Source organism: Gekko japonicus, unplaced genomic scaffold (assembly GCF_001447785.1).
Source record: "Gekko japonicus isolate JY-2015 unplaced genomic scaffold, Gekko_japonicus_V1.1 scaffold1127, whole genome shotgun sequence".
Taxonomy (NCBI): domain Eukaryota; kingdom Metazoa; phylum Chordata; class Lepidosauria; order Squamata; family Gekkonidae; genus Gekko; species Gekko japonicus.
Window position 1 is genome coordinate 25,467 of NW_015159747.1, and position 20,754 is coordinate 46,220.

General features: G+C 42.8%; 1 protein-coding gene across 1 annotated transcript in view; it reads right to left on the reverse strand.

The window, feature by feature from the left end:
- Window positions 1-20,754, reverse strand: part of LOC107105629 (WD repeat and FYVE domain-containing protein 3-like) — a gene marked incomplete at its 3' end in the record, with an annotated part of 114,152 nt that overhangs the window by 22,997 nt on the left and 70,401 nt on the right. The window contains 8 exon segments of the mRNA XM_015405632.1: window positions 1,332-1,549; window positions 3,420-3,540; window positions 8,131-8,225; window positions 8,927-9,088; window positions 9,698-9,771; window positions 14,084-14,236; window positions 16,892-17,082; window positions 18,771-18,882. Coding sequence (XP_015261118.1) covers window positions 1,332-1,549; window positions 3,420-3,540; window positions 8,131-8,225; window positions 8,927-9,088; window positions 9,698-9,771; window positions 14,084-14,236; window positions 16,892-17,082; window positions 18,771-18,882 — 1,126 coding nt within the window.

The window sequence follows — 20,754 nt, forward strand, 5'->3', positions numbered from 1 at the left end:
CCCTCAATGATCCCTCCTTCCTAACCGATTTTTCTATGTTTTACGTTTATTTCAACTGTTTTGTATGCATTTTAACTCTTTTAAAATTGTTTTAATGATGAATGTTTGGGAGGGGGGAGTAGATCTTAATGGTTTTATGCCATAATATTATCATTTATGTTTTAAATTTAGCTGCCTTGGCCATTGTGAGGGCAGAAAGGCGGGATACAGATTTAGTATATAAACTAAAAATAATGGAAGATGTTCTGTCATACCAATAGTCTCCACCAGAAATGACCCAAGCCAATGAAAACAGTGCAACGGTATAGATTTTCCTTTGGGTTTTCCCCTCTGCATGTAAAATTTTTAACACTTCTGTGCTTCACATATACCACACTAAGGACTAGTTATGGTTTCTCTCCAAGTGATATCGGAACACAGATCACATGGGAAGGGCCAACTGGAGGACGCTCACAAACATTCCAATGTAGAGTGGTTCTCCACCTGTACAACGCTAGGAGATCAAAATTTAATATTGTGTCCTAACTCGACCTGCTAAGCTTTGCTCTGTGGCAAGGAGATTACGACAATCGTACGGGAGTGCTCTCAAGTTTTTATTTATTTATTTAATTCATACCCTGCCTTTCTCCCCAATGGGGACCCAAAGCAGCTTACAATTCCATCATTGTCTCCCGCATTTTGTCCTCGTGACAGCCCTGTGAGGTGGGTTAGGCTGAGAGAGGATGACTGGCCCAAGGTCACCCAGCGAGCTTCCATGGCATTAGTGGGGATTCAGTCTTAACCACAACACCACAGTGGTTCGTCTCAAGTGAGTGTTTCCACATGTGTCTTCTACAGCAGTACACTCTGAGGCAGGACTGATCTTTGGACAGCTCAGAACTGCTACAAACCCTTGAAACTCACCAAGGTGTTTTGTATTTAATAAAGCCATGGCTGACTCTCGACACGGCTGACTTATCAATACAAATGGAGTTCATAAAAGCAATGCATTAAAAAGCTTCTGTCTTAATGAGCCATTTATGAAACCTGTTTGTCATTGACACCGAAAGGTTTTTGTATTAATAAGCCTTTTGCTTGTCAGTAACTGTATGAGATCAAATCATTGATGACTACAGCCACAGCTAAAGGAGCCATGTCTGACCACGTGTCATTGGATCACCTCGTTAAGTCTTCCAAACATTTATCTACAGAAAATCACTTCAGGTGCCATCTCAAGGATTTGTACAGAAGACGGCTTCGGCTATCAAGTCATGTTCCTATTCACCACACAAAATTTGGATTAAAGAAAGCAGACACACATTAGGTCAACATTTTTTTAAAAAAAATCATACCAAGTACAGTCCCAATCTTGTTTGTCAAGACAGAATCTGTCTGGTCAAGCCAGCCTCCACCACTGAGGCCTTCCTTGAACTTGACAAGAATAGTTGGATTGCTCAGCAAGACCACCAGAATTCTCATGGCTGCAGTCACTGTGGTAGGGTGTAGATGTTCCTCCATGAACAGCATGACCCAGTCAAACCCAAGGGTCCGAACCAGCTCTTCACAAGCCCTAGGTAAAGACAGGGGAAATGCCACAGAATTGCTTATACGGGACAGTGTTCCAAAGCCAAACAAAATAGGTACTTAAAGCAGAGATTCTCAACCTGTGGGTCGCGACCCCTCTGGGGGTCGAACGACCCTTTCACAGGGGTCGCCTAAGACCATGGGAAAACACAAATTTCCGATGGTCCTATGATAGCAACGAAAATAATTTTATGGTTGGGGGTCACCACAACATGAGGAACTGTATTAAAGGGTCGCGGCATTAGGAAGGTTGAGAACCACTGCCTTAGAAGATAACAAAGGCTTCCAAAAAATTTGACGGATAAAATTACCAACAACTCTAAGACAATTAATGTTGAATCCTTGAATATTTCTGAATTCATGAAAACATTAATGTACGTTCCCCCCCACACAAACACTAATTCTTACTCAAAAATAAACACATTTTTGGTCTCTCCATGCTTTTTGACCCCAACAGTAGCCATTAGTATAGATGCTGTGACATATACAGACCATGGCCTTAGAGTAACTTGGAATTCTTCACATACATTAACAAACGTTCACTGGCAATTTATTAAGGGACATAATGAGATAGTGATAGAGGAAAAATAACTTCTGGATGAATTGAATTAACTCATTCCCCAGCAGGCATTAATTAGCCTACTGTTAGGGAAGCTGCTATGAGCTTGTTATGTGAGGGGAAATGATACCTCTCTCCTAGCTAATAAAAACAGCAGAGATTTTAACAAAGAAAATATTTGAAACAGCAGCCGTTTTTGGATCACATCAGGCAACCTGAAACACAATGTTAAGAAGACCACAAGAACAGCTGTCTGGGCAGTTAGAATGTTGCAAAACAAAAATCTGGAGTTGAAAGAAACAAAATTATGCAAACAAACCCACGGAAGTACTTGCAAAAGTACCACGGGGGGTGGGGTTTGAGAAATAATTAAAGTTGCTGACAGATGGGCAAAAAGAAATGTTTTAGCTGCTCAGAAATTATTATATGGAGTTGTATACATCTGGTTTGTCAGACATGTGTCAAATATTCCATTTCACATTTCCCTGTTTGAGCACTCAGTTCCCACGTTAATGGAAATTTTTCCTCATGTTATAGAACTAATCTCATCAACATCCAGCCTCAGTTCCCTGCACCATTTACCCTAATTAAGCAATACTTAATTCTATTCACCAAACCTGGTAGCTTTTCCCATCCAGTACTTACAGGGTCATCAAGCCCCATTTACACCTATAGTCCACCTTAGGAAAACCCATCAAGATTCTCCCAAATCACTGTCCACTTCCAAAAACCCCCCATCAAGTTACTGTTTGGGGGGCAAATACGTCAGCTTGCCTCATGGAGCATTTTGCCCTATATTGAGAGTCCCTAGCCACCAGTGCTGTGTCTGTTCTCAGATCCATACATGTGTCCCCAATACGTTGGGTCTTCTCTCCTTCTCACCATGGAACACTGGTCATTTTGCTGCTGCCTCTGCGGACCTCTTTCTTTGAGCCTGGTAATTATAGCCTTCCACGAAATTGCTTTCCCCCCTTTCCTCCGATTTCTTCTTAGCTAGCCTTGTATGTATTTTTCAGTGTGTCTGTCTGTATGCATGTTTTATCCTTTATTCTCCTTTTTAATAAAAAGCCTTTCCGGTTGAACACCTGCCTGGTTTATTTTGAGCATTCTCTTAAGGGAAATATTCCCATAAACATTGATAGAGAATTCCATTTATCTCCTCTTGCTTTGTCTCCTTTAAAGCTAATTTCCCCAACTAATTAGGAGACTGCCTATTTGGGTTACACAAGGATCTTCCTTCTTATACTCCTGTGCCACAGTTATATTTCCCACCAAACTTCAAACCATCTATACTCACTGCAAGTTGACACTTGTTTTTTCTTTAGATGTGTACACAAGTTTAAGCAGGATATCCAGCAGTCTGTTCCTCAGAAGAATAAGATTTGCACTAACAAGGCCTCCAAAGTCCTCTTCTGTTCCTAAATAAAAACACGTGCACAGTTAATTTCTAATGTACATAATGTACATAACAAGGATTCTATTTGCCAACAAATTTAAATATCTACCTATCTATCTAAGGCAGATAACAGTTAGACCTTGAAGTACATTATGTTTTCCAGTGGGAAAAATGTTTGCAGTTTACCAAACTGAATTGTCCATGGGTGGAAAACTAAATTATACTCAAACAGGTTTGCCACATCATAAAATACACACGCAAAGCTTCTCACACCGGAGGGACCCTGAAGTTACATGGAGGTATAATTTATGCTGCCAGAGGCTGCCTGGACAAAAAGATGGCAATACACAGAGCTGCACCTTCCAAAGATCACTTACCACATTTAATGTTTTCCTTTCATTTAGACTTCCCACACCACATGTTCACACTGCTTATGTAAATAAAGGCCTCTCGAAATATGAGGCCATGGGAGGGGCATCAGAACCTCCAGAAATACTTGAAATTCTGGACTGGGCTGCATCACTACACAAAACCAATTTCTTTTACATGCCTGTGTGAGGGGTGCTCCATCCAAAATTAGAACACTTTATTCCACAAATCCAAGCTAACCCCCCTCATTTCCTCTTGCTTCCCCTCCAGCAGTTTCCCATATATATTCTTTATCAATTTCCCTCCTCTATCGAACCAAATTTTATCTAAATCTGTTGGTTTGGAGTAAAACCCCATCTTCTGATCCTCTTTATGTCTAGTCTTCAATTGCAAATATTGAAACCACGACAATTCCTTATTTTGATTTTTCAAAGTTTCCGCAGATTTTAAGTCATTATTATTCTCTAATAAATCATCATAACACCACCTTTTTTCATAGTCAAACACCGTTGGTAGCATTGAGGTTTCTATCGGTGAGATCCACTTCGGAATTTTCTCATAGAACTGTTTTTTAACCTCCTTCCAAACTTTTAGTAAGGTTTGTCTTAGGTAGTGTCGTTCAAAAAATTTAATCCCTTTGTTATACCAGAGAGTAGCATGCCACCCCAGCAGGAGCTCATGCCCTTCTAACTTCAGGAGTCTACTGTTCGTCAATATAGCCCACTCTTTAATCCAGACCATAGCAGAAGCCTTATAATATAACTCCCAGTCTGGGAGGCCAAGACCACCCTTTTCTTTTCTGTCCTGCATCAGTTTTAACCTGAATCTTGGTTTTTTTGATTGCCAAATAAAGGAGGAAATAATTTTTTCTAAATCTTTAAAGAACATCTTATTCTTAATAATGGGTAACGTTTGGAACAAAAACATTATTTTGGGTAAAACACTCATTTTGATTGTGGCAATTCTGCCTAGAAGTGATAACTGCAAGTCCTTCCAACTTACCAGGTCTTTTTTCACATCTCCAAGCAATCTTTTATAATTGTTTTCAAATAATGCACTACATTTATTTGTTAACCACACACCTAAATATTTGATTTTCTTACTTAATTCAAAGCTAGTTTTTTCTCGTAATTCCTCTTCAGTTGCCTTTGGACAATTTTTTGTTAAAATCTTTGACTTTTGGAAGTTTATCTTTAGACCTGCCACCCGCCCATATGTTTGTAATACTAGGACTAGTTGTTCAATTGATTTAGATGGGTCTTCTAAGATGAATACTAAGTCATCGGCGTACGCCTGTAACTTGAATTGTTCGCCTCTAATTTTTAAACCTTGAATTAGAGGATCTGCTCTCACCATCTCGTTAAGTGCTTCTATTGCGAAAATGAATAACAGAGGTGACAGCGGGCAGCCCTGTCGCGTCCCTTTATGAATGGTAATACTAGAAGTTGTATCCCCATTAAATATTATCTTTGCCTCCTGCTGTTGGTAAATCGCCTGCACCATTTGAAAAAATACCTCTCCGCACTTCCAGTGTCTAAGTAGTCTCAATATATTATGTACATTAGAAATTAACTGTGCACAAGAGACTATTGAGACTATTGTGCACAGTTAATTTCTAATGTACATAATGTACATAACAAGGATTCTATTTGCCAACAAATTTAAATATCTACCTATCTATCTAAGGCAGATAACAGTTAGACCTTGAAGTACATTATGTTTTCCAGTGGGAAAAATGTTTGCAGTTTACCAAACTGAATTGTCCATGGGTGGAAAACTAAATTATACTCAAACAGGTTTGCCACATCATAAAATACACACGCAAAGCTTCTCACACCGGAGGGACCCTGAAGTTACATGGAGGTATAATTTATGCTGCCAGAGGCTGCCTGGACAAAAAGATGGCAATACACAGAGCTGCACCTTCCAAAGATCACTTACCACATTTAATGTTTTCCTTTCATTTAGACTTCCCACACCACATGTTCACACTGCTTATGTAAATAAAGGCCTCTCGAAATATGAGGCCATGGGAGGGGCATCAGAACCTCCAGAAATACTTGAAATTCTGGACTGGGCTGCATCACTACACAAAACCAATTTCTTTTACATGCCTGTGTGAGGGGTGCTCCATCCAAAATTAGAACATGCCTGCATTCAGTGGAACAGAAGACATACCCCTAAAATTCAACCGAAACAGTGCTACAGTGATCTACTCACTTTTAAAGGCTCCACCCTGGACTTGCCCTTACGTCTTATTCAGCAGGTAGAATCATGCAGATGAATCAATCTGCTTTGATGTTGCCATAAAAGACAACTGCTCAGAAGCAATATGGCTCTCATCCCCTCCCACAATTTTCCAGCATGGGCCATGTAGAAATGCCTCCTGATATGGTTCCTAAGAGCCATACTGGTAGCAAAGCATATTGTAATTAGGGTTGCCAAGTCCATCTTCCACCCCCAGCGGGAGACTTTGGGGGCGTTCCTGGAGGGGGCGGGGCATCCCCGACATGATGACGTCACGTTGGGGACGTCCGCCAGCCCCCCCCCCCTCCAGCCGGCGTTTCCCTTTTAAGTGCAGGAGCCGGCGTTTCCCCTTTAAGAGCAAAGAGCAGCGTTTCCCTTTCAAGTGCACAAAGCTGGCATTTCCCTGCAAGCCTGATCTCAAGCGGAGATCGGGCTTGGGAGGAAACACGGGTTCCACGCACTTAAAGGCAGCCACCCCTCTCTCTCTCAAGAGAGAAGGGAGAGGGGTGGCTGTGGGTGTTGGGGGCGGGGCTTCCCCCGCTGGCCATCTAGCCGGTTGCGGGTAGAACCCCCCCCAAAACGGGGGACCCCTGGCAAACCAGGGGGTTTGGCAACCTTAATTGTAGTACAGTACTGGAAAGCTACGCACATGCTCAGAATTTTAATGTGAAGTCAGAGACTTGTTGAGACTTGAAGCCTTAGAACAGACAGCTCACTTCAAAGTATCTAAGGTGAGTTCTTGAACTACTATTTGACTAAAAATGAACAGACGTACACGGGTTCCACGCACTTAAAGGCAGCCACCCCTCTCTCTCTCAAGAGAGAAGGGAGAGGGGTGGCTGTGGGTGTTGGGGGCGGGGCTTCCCCCGCTGGCCATCTAGCCGGTTGCGGGTAGAACCCCCCCCAAAACGGGGGACCCCTGGCAAACCAGGGGGTTTGGCAACCTTAATTGTAGTACAGTACTGGAAAGCTACGCACATGCTCAGAATTTTAATGTGAAGTCAGAGACTTGTTGAGACTTGAAGCCTTAGAACAGACAGCTCACTTCAAAGTACTATTTGTACTTTGTACTACTATTTGACTAAAAATGAACAGACTTATCCTGCCCCCAGATACCACCAACTGTAAAAAAAAATGCCTTTCCTACCTTTCCTCACTCTTACTTTTATTTAATTAGTTTACTATTTATTCTTCCCCATTCTGTTTTGCCATCAAGTCACAGCCAACTTATGGCAACCCCTCATGAGATTTTCAAGGCAAGAGATGATCAGAGATGGTTTGCTGTTGCCTGCCCATGCGTAGCGACCCTGATATTCCTTGGTGGTCTCCCATCCAAATACTGACCAGGGCCAACCCTGCTTAACTTCCAAGTTCTGATAAGACAAGGCTAGCCTGGGCTATCCAGGTCCCTCCTGATGTAACTATTTCCTGTAAGCTTTGATCAGAAGTGTGCAAATTAATCTTCAAAGGGCCCTCCTAACTCAAAACCTCCTTTTCTCTCAGGATGGTGGAGGAAGGGACCGACCTAACGTTTGGAATTCTAGGGTAATGCACTTGTGGATTTCTAGGACTTTACTCTCCAATCAATGGGACTTGCTCCTCCCAAAAGGTGCATTAAGATATCATGTCTTCTGCAGTATGCCTGCAGCAAAACACACCAACACCCCCAATGGCTAACAGTTCACAGTTAATGTTCTTTTCAGTTCAGAGGGACACAACAGCTAGGCTGCTTTAATAAAATGAGCGGGGGAAAGTTTGATTGCGTACAACATCAAATGGAGGAGAAAGGACTACTTGTGTGCTTCAGAAAGATACATACATATATATATATATATTCATAGTTTCCTCGGTACTCTTTGTAAATGCAGAATGTTTAAAAGCAAATAGCTTATTATGCTCAAGTCAGGCACAATGAAACATATCCATGGTAATGAAAGAATATGTCTCAAGTGGCTCCTTCTTTTCCCCTATTCCTCAGGAAATGGGAAGTACTTACCAGTGTCCAGCTTTTCTTCACTGTTCATCTCCATGACGACAAATTTCTCACAGACTGCGAATGTAGGCAGAGTAGAGGAGATGAACTGTCCAAACCTTGGTGGATAAAGGGAAGGGAAAAAATGGCACACTTGTGTGACAGATGGAGTTTAAATTTGTCCCTAATTAGCATTAGCTGCAGAGCAAAAAGTAATGTGAAGAAGCAATTATTTAAAAAAATGCAGATTCTGACATTTATAGAGACTGACTTAGGCTGCCTCAGCCTTAGATACGTAAAACAATGGCCAAACAAATAGGAAACTGGGTTACCCAGGATGACAAATACAGATGAAGATATTATAAGCAGAATACTTCTGAGAAAGGAGACCTCCAAATGGAACTGAAAAGGATCCTGGAAGGTAGAAAGGCTGTAGCCAGTGTAGAAATATTACTACCACTTCCCAAGATAAAGTCACATACAAAAAAACCCTGTACTTTAGGAAATGCTTATATTCTCCAGACCAGAAGAATCTGGCCCAGTTTTATGAAACAACTAGGAATTTTCTGGAAGGGAAATATAGGCTTCGATCACGCACACTAAATAATCCACTTTCAGTCCACTTTCAATGCACTTTCCAACTGGATTTTACTGTGTGAACTGGCAAAATCCAGTTGGAAAGTGCATTGGAAGTGGATTGGAAGTGGATTATTTAGTGTGTGTGATTGCAGCCAAAAACTCATAGGAAGGAAAATGTACTTGCCCAGAGAAAAATACACACACTCTTTTAAAAACAGAGCTTAGTGAAATTTGATGGTACCTGAGTAGGTCATTGCTGCTTGGGAAACCCTGAAGCAAATAGCTCAGCACATTGCTCATGGCAGCAATAGTTGGCTGTGACAAAGACATATCTCGGAGAGTCAGCAACAGTTTCGGGATCAGCTGGAATTCCCTCATCAATTTAGCATTCTTTGCTGCTTCACTGAAAGACAAACAGACAATTTAAGAACCTTTCACTCACCTTTGTAGCCTCTTTTTACTATGGTGTTTGTCAACAGCTATGGGTCTGTTCTGGAGAAGCATCTGCTACATCTAGGACCTGGGAATCCACATGACTGTGATCATAGGATGTAATCAGAATATAACCCCTAATGTGGAATCACATTTGGTTGAAGAAATTTTTAAAAACCCAAGTTTTTCCTTTCGTTTAGACTTCCCACACCACATGTTCACACTGCTTATGTAAATAAACACGGAGTTGTCAGCACAAATTGGCCCTACAATACATTTGCCGCTTGTACTGAACACTTCCTAGCTAAAAATGATCAGAAAGAGCCTTCCAACAGAGATGGACTGGGATTTCCTATTCAGAACAGTTCCCCTGAATTACAGTTTGTAGATAACTATTTCTTTCATCCATTCCAAGACTCTTTTTTGGAGCTCCTCCATCACCACAAACATAAAAAATTAAACTGTACAACAGGACTAAGCTTAAGCAACCAAATATTCATTCTCTAAGGTTGCTTACTACAAGACAAAGTTTTCATTATAAAATATTAGCAGAATTTATACAACATGGGACAGCTATTACCTGGATTCAGTTAGGAGTTCAATGAAATGTTCAAATAATGAAAGGTGAAGCTCATAAGGTGCGTGAAGCCAAACCTGAAATATAGAGTAGAAAGTTCATTTATCGTTGGCGTTCACTACTCATTTTAGCAGAGTTATTCTACCCATCATGATCACTGTCAGTTGCTGTTTTTGTACCGGGGACAACTAATCTTGCTGATTAACCGCAATACTATTTTTACATGCTTGCAACTTGTTGCTTTGTCAGCCACAATGAGTCCAAGAAGATACTGTAGTATATGAATATTTTAAAGAAATACTTTTAAAAAATTCATTGCAAAAAGGAAGTGGAGTATGAATGGTGCCATCATAACATTTTTTTTAATTTTTCTTTTATTAACAAAACACAAAAGCACAAGAGCAATAACATACAGAAAATCACGATACAAAACAGAAAACCGCCTTCTTTACAGCAAGTGGGGAACCAAACAGATACTCCCAACTTCCAATGTCCTAACACATTAACCATTCTTGCAATCCTCTAATCAGCAAACTACTTAAAGAGACAACTAAACCCGCTTCCCCCAATGGCGATTGCTCTATTGTACAACCTCCTGTGATGTGGGTTGACAGTCACCTAAAAGCGTATCCACGGAGCATCCTACAGCAGATGACCAAAAAATGGCAGGTTACTATAGATAACGAAAGCTCCAGTGTTCAATGCCAAAGAACATTTGAAGCATTCTTGAACAGGAGTTAAGCATACACAAGGATCTATGCTTTTCATTTTCCATTTATGTAAGAGATCAGTGTGGTAACGTATGGGGGGGAGGGACACCATATGAAGACTAAACGACAGCGTGTACCACATTCCATTCAGCAATACTGTATTGTTTAAAACACCGCCCTTGCCTCCCTATCCATCATATATGAATTGCATTTGTGCTACTGGAACGTTACTGAACAATGAGAAAAGGTTTGTATCGTGATTGAGGGAGAGACAATAACTGCAAAAAAAAATTAAATCTAGTTGTCGAAGAAACAGGCAGCAGATAGGCAGTAATAGGAAAATGTTCACAGAAACAAGCTCTCTGCTCTCTGGACATTATCGACCTTTGTTTCCTGCTCCTGTTGGGAGAGGAAGCTCTTGTGCGTGGCCTAGCCGTTTCTCATCTCAATTACTGCGGCCTCCCCTTTGCAGCTCTTCTTCTGTCAGCCTTCCGCTGCCAAAATAATATCTCTTTCTGTTCTGTTGCTATGATCACGTTGCACACCACTTCCAGCCTCAGCAGCGGTGGGGAAAGCTACAGCAAATCGACCTCATAATCAAAAGTCCTTTCATTTATACCTCCCCCCCTTTCTCCGCTTCAGACTTATCTCGATTCACCTGTCCAATCATTCCTCAGCCTCTCCACTTCATTTAAGGTAGTCTGCTGCTGACACCTTCTCCTCCCCCCACACACCCCTCAGTTCCTGCTTCTTACCTTCAACGATATTTTTTGGTATATGAACTAAACTCAACAACCTCTTTCCTTGACCTCCAGATCCAAACTCTCTTTCATGCTTTAAAGTTCTCCACAAAAACAACCTTCTGGTGGATCGCCGCAGTCTAATGACTCTGTGCTGCTCCCTATCGTTTAACCCTGTCAAGTCAAACCTTCTTTTTGTCTACTACCTTGGTTCCGTATTGGTTTTAACTGTTCTTCCAAGTGCATGGGGCTTCCACTCAAATGCAGGAGTGGGAAACTAGAGTTTTCCATGCCACCGCATTTGAGTCAACCTTACAAAGTAAGTATTTATGAGGCAGGCGCCCAAGCCCCTCCACTCTCACTTTCCCAACCACCAGGCATCTATTGTCTTTGTGGCTACGTTCTATGCACTTGGGAGGGTGGTGGGGCAGGTGAAGACTGACAGCTGTCAGAGCACTGCAATCAACCTTATAATGATGACTTAAGGGATGTCAGGTAGAGTTTCAGCTCATGTACTACTAGCCAGTTCTAGCTGAAGAAGAACCTTCAAGGAATCCACTTGTGCACCAAAAGGTCTGAAGAGTGTGCTGTCATTTATTTTCACTTGATTTAGCTTCTAGGCCACCCTCCCCCACCAGCAGGCTCAGGGCAGGGTACAACAATATATATGCAATATAATACCAACCAAATAAAACATAAAATTCAGTATCTCAATTTACACTACACTATAGTCCACTATCGACAGCACCAATAATACATATACTACTGGGCTCCCTATGTGTGTGCAAGTAGATGTAACTAAAGCTGAGGGGGGTGGGCAGACGAGACACAATGTCCCCTCTAAGCTGTGGAGTCTTGTGAGCAAAAATTCGACTTTGTGAGGTACTGGCATCAAAGTTGTGAGCGAGTGATTTGGCTGCTGCATAAATCAGTTTGCTTTGGAGCCATCCTATCTGAGCAAAGACAAAAATGTGTGAGCCGGAGGCTAAAAAACTGTGAGCTAGCTCACACTAACTCAGCTTAGAGGGAACACTGGATGAGATCAGTGCCAGATGGAAACAATGTGGATAGAATAAAGCAGAGCAGAGCAGGGGGAAGCCAATTCAGTTTGGGTTCCTGTTGCCTCAACCATAGGCCTGGCAGAACATCTGCATTTTACAGGTGCTGCAGAACTGCACTAAGTCCCACAGGGCCCGGATCTCACTCAGGAGACTGTTCCACCAGGCCAGGGCCAGAGCTGAGAAAGCTCTGGCCCTGGTTGAGGCTAGCTTGAATTCCTTCAGACCAGGGATCACCAGTAGATGTTGATCTGTAGAGCGTAATGCTCTTTGGGGGACATATTGGGAAAGACGGTCCTGATGGTATGTTGGTTCCAGACCAACACTGAGATGGCAACAGAACTTCCTTCTAAAATCCACACCAATTTTTAACATCAAACACAGTATTTTCTGCGTTATGATGGCACCTTCTTCATCTCACCACAGAAACAATTTTATTTTTTATTTTGTCTATACTTTCATTTACTCTGTTTATTTCTACTATATCCCATCTTACTCCCCAAAGTGGCTTACATTATTCTCCTCTCCTCCATCTTATCCTCAAAACCCTGTGAGGTAAGGTTTGTCTGAAAGTGTGGATCTGGCCCAAGATCACCCAGCAAGCTTCTATGGCAGAGAGTGGGGATTCGAACCTGTCTCTCCCTGATCAGAATCAGACACTAATCACTACACCAGGCTGGTTCAATAAATACAATACGTCTCCTGGAGGAAGTCTATTTATACTAAAACTGGCTCAAGGTTGATCCTATATTATTCCAAGCACTCTTCCTAATTTTGCCTGTTTAGTTCAAAACCTTTAAGGCCCTAAACCGCCTGGGACCAATGTATCTATGGGATCAATTCTCCTGGTATATTCCCCCAAAGACCATTACACTCAAGGGAGAAGAACTTACTGGTGATCCATGGCCCCGAAAAGTATCCAGCTGCCCTCGACAACAGCCAGGGCTTTTTTGGCCCTGGCTCGGACCTGGTGGGGCCTAATGCAATTCCGCAGGGCCTGTAAGACAGAGATGTTCTGCCAGGCCCATGGTTGAGGACAGCAACGATCTCCATCTAGCCTGGCTTCTTCCTTCCTTCTTCCCCCACGGGGCAAGGACACAAGTTATTGCACCTTTTATGTGCCATCTGTAAACTGTTACTGAATTGTTTCAATTTCAATTCAATTTCAATTTATTACAGGTCTATATGACGGAAGTCTTGACCAAGAGGATACAAAAGGGGAATAAAATAGGTACATAAAATAGACGTAACATGTGTCAAGGTACATAATCACAGTCACATAAAGCCCAGAGATTCGAAATTACCTAACTACACTTGGGGCAGAGCCAACTGACTAAAATCATCCGAAGATTAAAAGTCGTGGTTTTCAGAAGTGCTGAAATTTTCAATGTTTTTTGAGAGCAGCCACCTTTGCCAGGAACCGCGCCACGTTAGCTGTTATCAGTCCATCGGCATTTGAGTCAGATAACAGTACTGAAAGCACCCAAGGTTGCGCGGGAAGATTCATCTTCGTAAGAATAGGAAAGATATAAGTACTGAATTGTTTAAGGTGCTTTGTTTTAATTTGACTGTGAATGTTGTTTATTTGGAAGTGTTGTTCCCCATAAATAAGTTAACACAAGCGTTAGCCTTCACAAAACCAAGCTTCATGGGGAGGAAAAACAGTGCAATATATTTTAATAGGGGCTACACTGCAATCAGTCAACGATGCTTGGTTGATTAGTGGCTCTCTGCCATACAGCCACGCAGTGGCACAATATGGGGCATGAGACTCTCCAGTCACCTCCTTCAGTGGTGCGCTTCCTGCTTCAGAAAGTACAGTTGCCCTGGGTTTGCTAATGATCCTAATAATTACTAGCTTCAGAGATATGCCTTACGTACCTCAAAGTCACAAAGGAGGTCCTGGAAGGCAGTTGAATTTGGAATAATGGACGTTTCGTGCCCACTGTCAACAGTCCCGACCAAGGAAAAGGTCAGATGAAGAATGTGGCTATTCAGAAGGCAGCGTTTCTTCTTTAGCAGCATTGCCAGTAACTGAAATAAAATGGAAGCAGCACACAATATTGTCTTTTATAATTCTTAAAGCATTTTGAAGAACAAAAAAAAAAAAATCAATTTCACCCAAGCACAATGAAAAGAAGCAGACAGACAGATGTGCTTTCCTAAAAGAACATGTTCCTTTATGCCAATAATATCAAGAGTTACACTGGAAAAGCAGACCGAGATGAAGCTGATGTTAACCCCCAAATAGCAGGCAATCTGAACGGATGTCTTCTGCTAGCAACTAATACCGCACTGAATCCGTACACATCAAAGAAAAAAAAAATATTTCAGTGCATTGAATGAAAAGAAACACAACAGTAAGAACCTTTTACAAATTTAATCTTTGATCATTCAGGCAGATAGAATACGAGCCCAGATGAGCAACAGCTGTATCTTTAGAAGACAATTGCTCAACATTAGATTTAGAACATTTTTTTGGAACAGCTGTTTGGAGGGAAGCAATTTCTGTATCGCATAAAAGTGCACTTGTGAATCCTGCCTCTATGCTGAAACATGCGCCTTGTCTAGTTCTGTCTTAAAGGTTTTCAGACGGCATACATATTTGATGCCTACTGGAAGCAATCTGGAGAAAACCAATGCCACCTCTCTTAATGCTGGCCAAGTGTTCTGCTATTTTTTAAACTGGTATATGGGACTCATATGAGCCATATCTACTCAGAAGCCAGCGGACACAAAATGGCTCATTCTAAATCGTATTTGACATTTATTGTTGGACCACTGTACAACAGGTACACACACGATAGGCCCGTTGGCAAGCTTATAAGAAGGGGCTCATCCCGCATGCACTATATACCTTTTTCTAAGACTGCAACTCAACCTCATTTCAGAGATACATCCCTTCCATTCGCCCAAAACCAAACCATGTGTTGTTTTTAATCAATAAACCTTTAATGGCGTATACATCCTTAAAAATCAAAGACAGAAAATGACACAATCAACTAAAAGTCTAGGTTAATTATAAAATCATGAAACGGACTTTCCCAAATTTTTCACTCTCATCATGTCAACTAAAAAATTGGCCACTGCCACAGTAATCTCTGCTGTTACATCGTTCAATAGAAATTGGCATTTTATTTCATTGGAAAGGTGATGTTTACCATGCAACCAAGTGTTTAACCATTTTTCCCTAGCAGATGCATGCCACGAACAGTCTAACAATATGTGATCAATTGAATCAAGAGAGTTAGAACCGCAGTCACATCTCCGTTCATGCTTAGGAATATTTTGAAACCTACCATACAGTAGTTTTGATGGAAAGGCATTTACTCGAGCAAGAGAAAACGCTCTTCGGTGGCTAGGGCTATCAAGATTATACAAATACAGGGGGATACATCCCACAACATTCTTAAGACTTAATGTAGCTGAAGAACAGACAGGGGGATGAAGGGGCTGCAGTTTTTGAAGTTCAATATCTACCAGCCTCTGTTTGATTGTTTGGAAGATATACACTTCAGAGGAGAAAGCTAGCTCCTCCAAGGAACCATGGGTTGTTGTTTTTTCAAGACAACACAAATAATCAGCCTCGCTGCTGGCTTCAAATGCCCTTCAATAGACACCCGTGGTGCAGTGTCCTTGATTATATTAATAATAGAAACTCCTCGTGATTTCTCCCAGGTGCCCTTCCTCTTATTTGGCAGCTGATAAGAGTCTCTGCTGAGCTAGCAGGTGTCAGAGATCTAGAGTGATGACCATCTTATAGGGTAAAACCACAATAACTTCCTTCTTTGGCTGCGTAAGCTGTTACTAACGAAAAAAATACATTACAGTACCAAGAATTTTTTTAAAAGCTTTCAACTGATTTTTTTTTTTAAAGAAGAGGTGTAATGAATATTTACTGTGTGACAATAGATTCGGGTGGGTAGCCGTGTTGGTCTGAAGCAACAGAACAAAGTTGGAGTCCGGCGGCACCTTTAAGACCAACAAAGTTTAATTTGGGGTGTAAGCTTTCATGCGTGTGCATGCACACGGAAGCTTGTATCCAGAATAAAACATTGGCTGCGGTCACACGGAGCATTAGCCACGCTACAGAGATGGAAGATAGGCAGATTTTTCCGGGCGCGATCAAACCACAACATCTGGGAAGCGTAGAGCTCCCGTGGCTAACCCGAGGCTTCCCGCCGAAGATGCGCCATAAAAAACTAGTATCTCCAAGGGACTAGTTTTCTGAAACTGCGGGGCAAGGGCGGGCATCTGATCATGTTTCTGGTGGCAGCTCGTGACATCCGGCACCCGCCCAAGTCCTGTCACGAAAAGCTTTTTTCCCCCCCAAGTCTCCACGGGATGCGCACAAGCACCCAACGGCACATGCACACACTTCGGTTTAAAAAAACACAACCCCCGCCGCACCGCTTCTTTGCTGCGCCGCAGGATTGACATATGATCGGCACCTCCCCCCGAAGCACGGGACGTCAGTGGGACGTTTGATCTGGCGGCTGCGCGGTAGTTCGCTCCGGGGCAAACAGCCACACCCCCCCCCCGGCCCGTGTGACCGGGGCCTTTGTTGGTCTTAGAGGTGCCGCCGGACTCAAACTTTGTTCTACTTTGTGACAAGTATCAGTATCTGAACTGTGAAGTCACAAAAGAACGCAAGGTTACACAAGCAGCTGTGTCCACCTTCTCACCTACCTGATAACCTTTGATTCTCTCCATTTCTTTGCTAGCCAGGGGGTTGCTCTTGACAACACACACAAGCGCCTTCACAGCAGCATAGAGTCCCTCGACATCTGAGGCCATGGCTACCAGACCCAGAATGGCAGCCGCTCCACCTATGTACTGTAATGTAGTGGCGACAGGCTTAGGGACAAACGTTCTTACTCCTGAACATAAGATGGCAAAAATAAACTCATCAAAATTAGCTCGATTAAAGAACGATGGTAGAACCAGCAATAACTTTTTACAATAAATTCCAAAGGATTTTCCCGTTTCCCTTGACTCTCCCCCAGTGAGCAGAAGGACTGGAGTCTGTTTCCCCAGGGAAGGCCCTTCTACGCTGCTTTTGGAGCTGTGGGCGTTTCGGAAACTGTGCTCCGTGCCGGACCAAAGCCCACTAGTATGACGCACAGAGACCATGAAGAAGGAAAACTGATTTATCTGTAGAAACAGTAAAGCCACTACGGCTGGGGGTGGGGAGATCAATAATCCTAGTACATTTTACTTTCAAGAGAGAATCAGGGAGCACTTGTTTTGTGATCAAATGCAAATAAGAAAATGAAGCTCTTTAGTTAAAAGGTGTTAAATCCCCCCCACCCATTAATCTTCGTCTTAAGACAGTGCCCTTCAGGCATAACATTATCCCACGTAAGAGATTTGAGGAAACAATATTTTTACCACTAACACTGAACAATCCTCATGCGGTTAATTCAGCAAAGCAACAGGAGGGGGGGGAACATGAAAGACCACCTCCACACACCTTCAATGCTGTGGAAAAGCCATGTTTATAATTTTCACAGTCTACTATCCCAGGCCACACATCACCAAGATCGTTCTATGCAGAGCTATTTTGGGGCAGGAACGCACAGGAACGGAGTTCCGGCTGGCTCCCGAGTTGGCCACGCCCAGCAGGAACTCATTAGCATAATAGGCCACACCCAACAGCAGAAACTCATTAGGATTGGCTACATTATGGGTGTGTGGCCTAACATGCAAAGGAGTTCCTGCTACAAAAAAAGCCCTGGGTTTTGACGACAAACAAGGTAAACAGAATAAGAAGCAAAAGGTGGGTGTGGCTGGATGACCACACTTCTGGTAACATGGGGGTGCGGCTTAATGTGCTAATGAGCTGTGCTGTCAGGGGTGTGGCCTAATATGCTAATGAGTTTCTGCTGTTGGGTGTGGCCTATTATGCTAATGAGTTCCTGCTGGGCTTTTTCTACAAAAAGAGCCCTGCAGTATGTACACCTTACCAGAAGCCAGAGATAAAGGATACACAAAACTGGCTTCCTGAGGCAGGAACTACCAAAGCTGGTAAGAACTGTGTGCTTCTAGGAGCAAACTGCATGCTACAACTGGCACTAGTTAAGCATGCTTTCTAATGGATACCTCATGACAACCAGTGCGGGCAACAGTGTTGCCGATTTTTTGTACTGCCAATGCCACAAGGTAAAATACATGATGGAAAGCCACGTTTAACACACTGCCCACATTAAGGAACATCAGGGAATTTTCCAGTCAATGTGCTAAAGTGTTCATCCACTCAGATTGGATGAGGGCATATCTATCAAGACAACCCTGACTGTAAGATGACCCCCTTAAAAATATTACACGCAAAAACATTATTATTATTGGACATAACTGTGACATGTATGTGAATGTAAGACAATGCCCTCTTTTATGGCATTTATGTGAAAAAATCTAGTCTTGCGTTTAAGTAAATCCTGTATATATAAGAATACTGTAGGCTTGCATCTGAACTCTAGAGCATGGCTAATACTGAGGACCTCCTAGCACTGTGCACCACTATGGGTCACGGAAAAGAAATAAGTGGAAGAGGCGCAGTTCATCTCACCCAAGTATCCGATCAGAGATGCGCCAATGGTACGCGCGGATCCATTCAGATGTCCTCCTGAATTATGCAGCAGTTTCACTGGAGTGGCATTCTCATGAGATGAAACAGCCAACTAATTAAAGCCAAAAAGAAATATTGATCCATTGGATAATGTTTATTCAGAAATAACAGGATATATCCAACCCATCCATGGAGTTTGTGGGGCAATACTCCACTTCGTTGCCCCGCTGCACCACACTGAGCCCCCCCCCCCATTTTGTTTCTGGGCCCTCAAGAACAGCACAGGAGGTGAAGTGGGGGCCTGCAGTGGGAGGAGGGAACTGACAAAAATTGCCACTCCATCTTCGGACAGGATGGCATTCCCAATTGCAGGCAAACTGCATGGCTGGATACATCCCACTGTGCTCAGTGCATTTTCATAGAGGCAGAATAATGCTCAGTCTCAGCAGAAGGGACACTGGGCCAGCTTTGAAAGAAAAGATGGCAGCCAATGGCACATCTCTTAGGGCGGAAGAGAATACAAGCACTTTTCCTAGACGTTTTTAACAACATGTTAATAGATACAGTATAACTCCTCCATATTCAGAGAAGTTAGGTTATGTCTGTGGTGCCTTCTAGGCCCTGTAATCTCAAACTTGACAAATCTATGGAATAAGCCATGTCTGCGATGAACCCCACAGTTCTATTAATGCCAGGGATCTCCTGCAGTTCTTCAAATCTTAATAAGAACTGTGCTCCTTCTAAGTCTTCACTTAGCACAACAATGAGTGCCACAAGTTAATAGTCCATTGCTGTCCATTTGTGAGGGTTTTCTGTTGCCACTTCCTTGCTTGGAAGAGGAGGAGGAGGAGGAGGAGGAGACTGGACTTATACCCCGCCCTTCACTACCCAAAGGAGTCTCAGAGCGGCTTACAATCTCCTCTCCCTTCCCCTCCCCACAACAGACACTCTGTGAGGTTGGTGGGGCTGAGAGAACTCTTTCGAGAACTGCCCTTGAGAGAACAGCTCTGAGAGAACTTATGACTGGCCCAACGTCACACCAGCAGCTGCATGTGGAGGAGTGGGGAATCAAACCCGGTTCTCCCCGTTTAGAGTCTGCACTCCAAACCACTACACCAAACTGGTTCTCCGATAGCCTCCTAGAGGATATCAGGAGATCTACTGACCTGAACCTGAGAGAAACTGGAGGAAGAAAGGGCATCCCGGTGGCCGTGGTGCTCTCATTTGTTCACTGGCCCTCCTCTGCACTGCTCCGGCTGCCCTCCCTTCTCGGGGCTACTGATCCTCTGCCTGCCCAACCGATGGCCCTCCCTCCACACTGCTGCTCCGCCCATCCCAACGTAACACGGTCAGCGTTCCTCTCTTCTGGGGGATTTAAACCTCTTCCCTCCATTGTTTGTAACTTTCCAGATTTTTCTGCCCACCCGAGGGTCCCCAAAGGGGAGAAAAACACAACCTGTACCAATCAGGTACAACTGATTCTCCCCTAATTGTACCTGAGCACTCCATTGGAGCTTTGAGCATTGCAGATTGGGCCTAAGAAGATTCATGGGCAAATGAAATGCTGCACATCCTGATGAGCTGCCCGTGTTGCATTTCAAGAATATTTATCACACTCCACGGGTGAACGGATTTTTATGTATATTTTTGTTAAATGTATGGAGTGCTCAGTTTGAATTTTGCCACTGAAGAAGGCTTTTGGCCGAAACACATTTGTTATTGGTTCTTGTATATGAATATAATTTGTATATTTTATCCTGTATTTATATTATTGGACATTTGTCTTTATATTAGGATTAGGTACTTATATGCAAAACCATAGGGTTGTGGTTTTTAATGATATTTTAGCACTTTAGAATGTGTAATTAAATTACATATGACATTCTGTACATTAGCACTGTGTGTGTAGCTATATTTCAGTTTCTTTTTCTTTGTCTCAAACGTTTTGGTTACCTTTCTGTGTACATGGCCCCAGTCTGCAGAG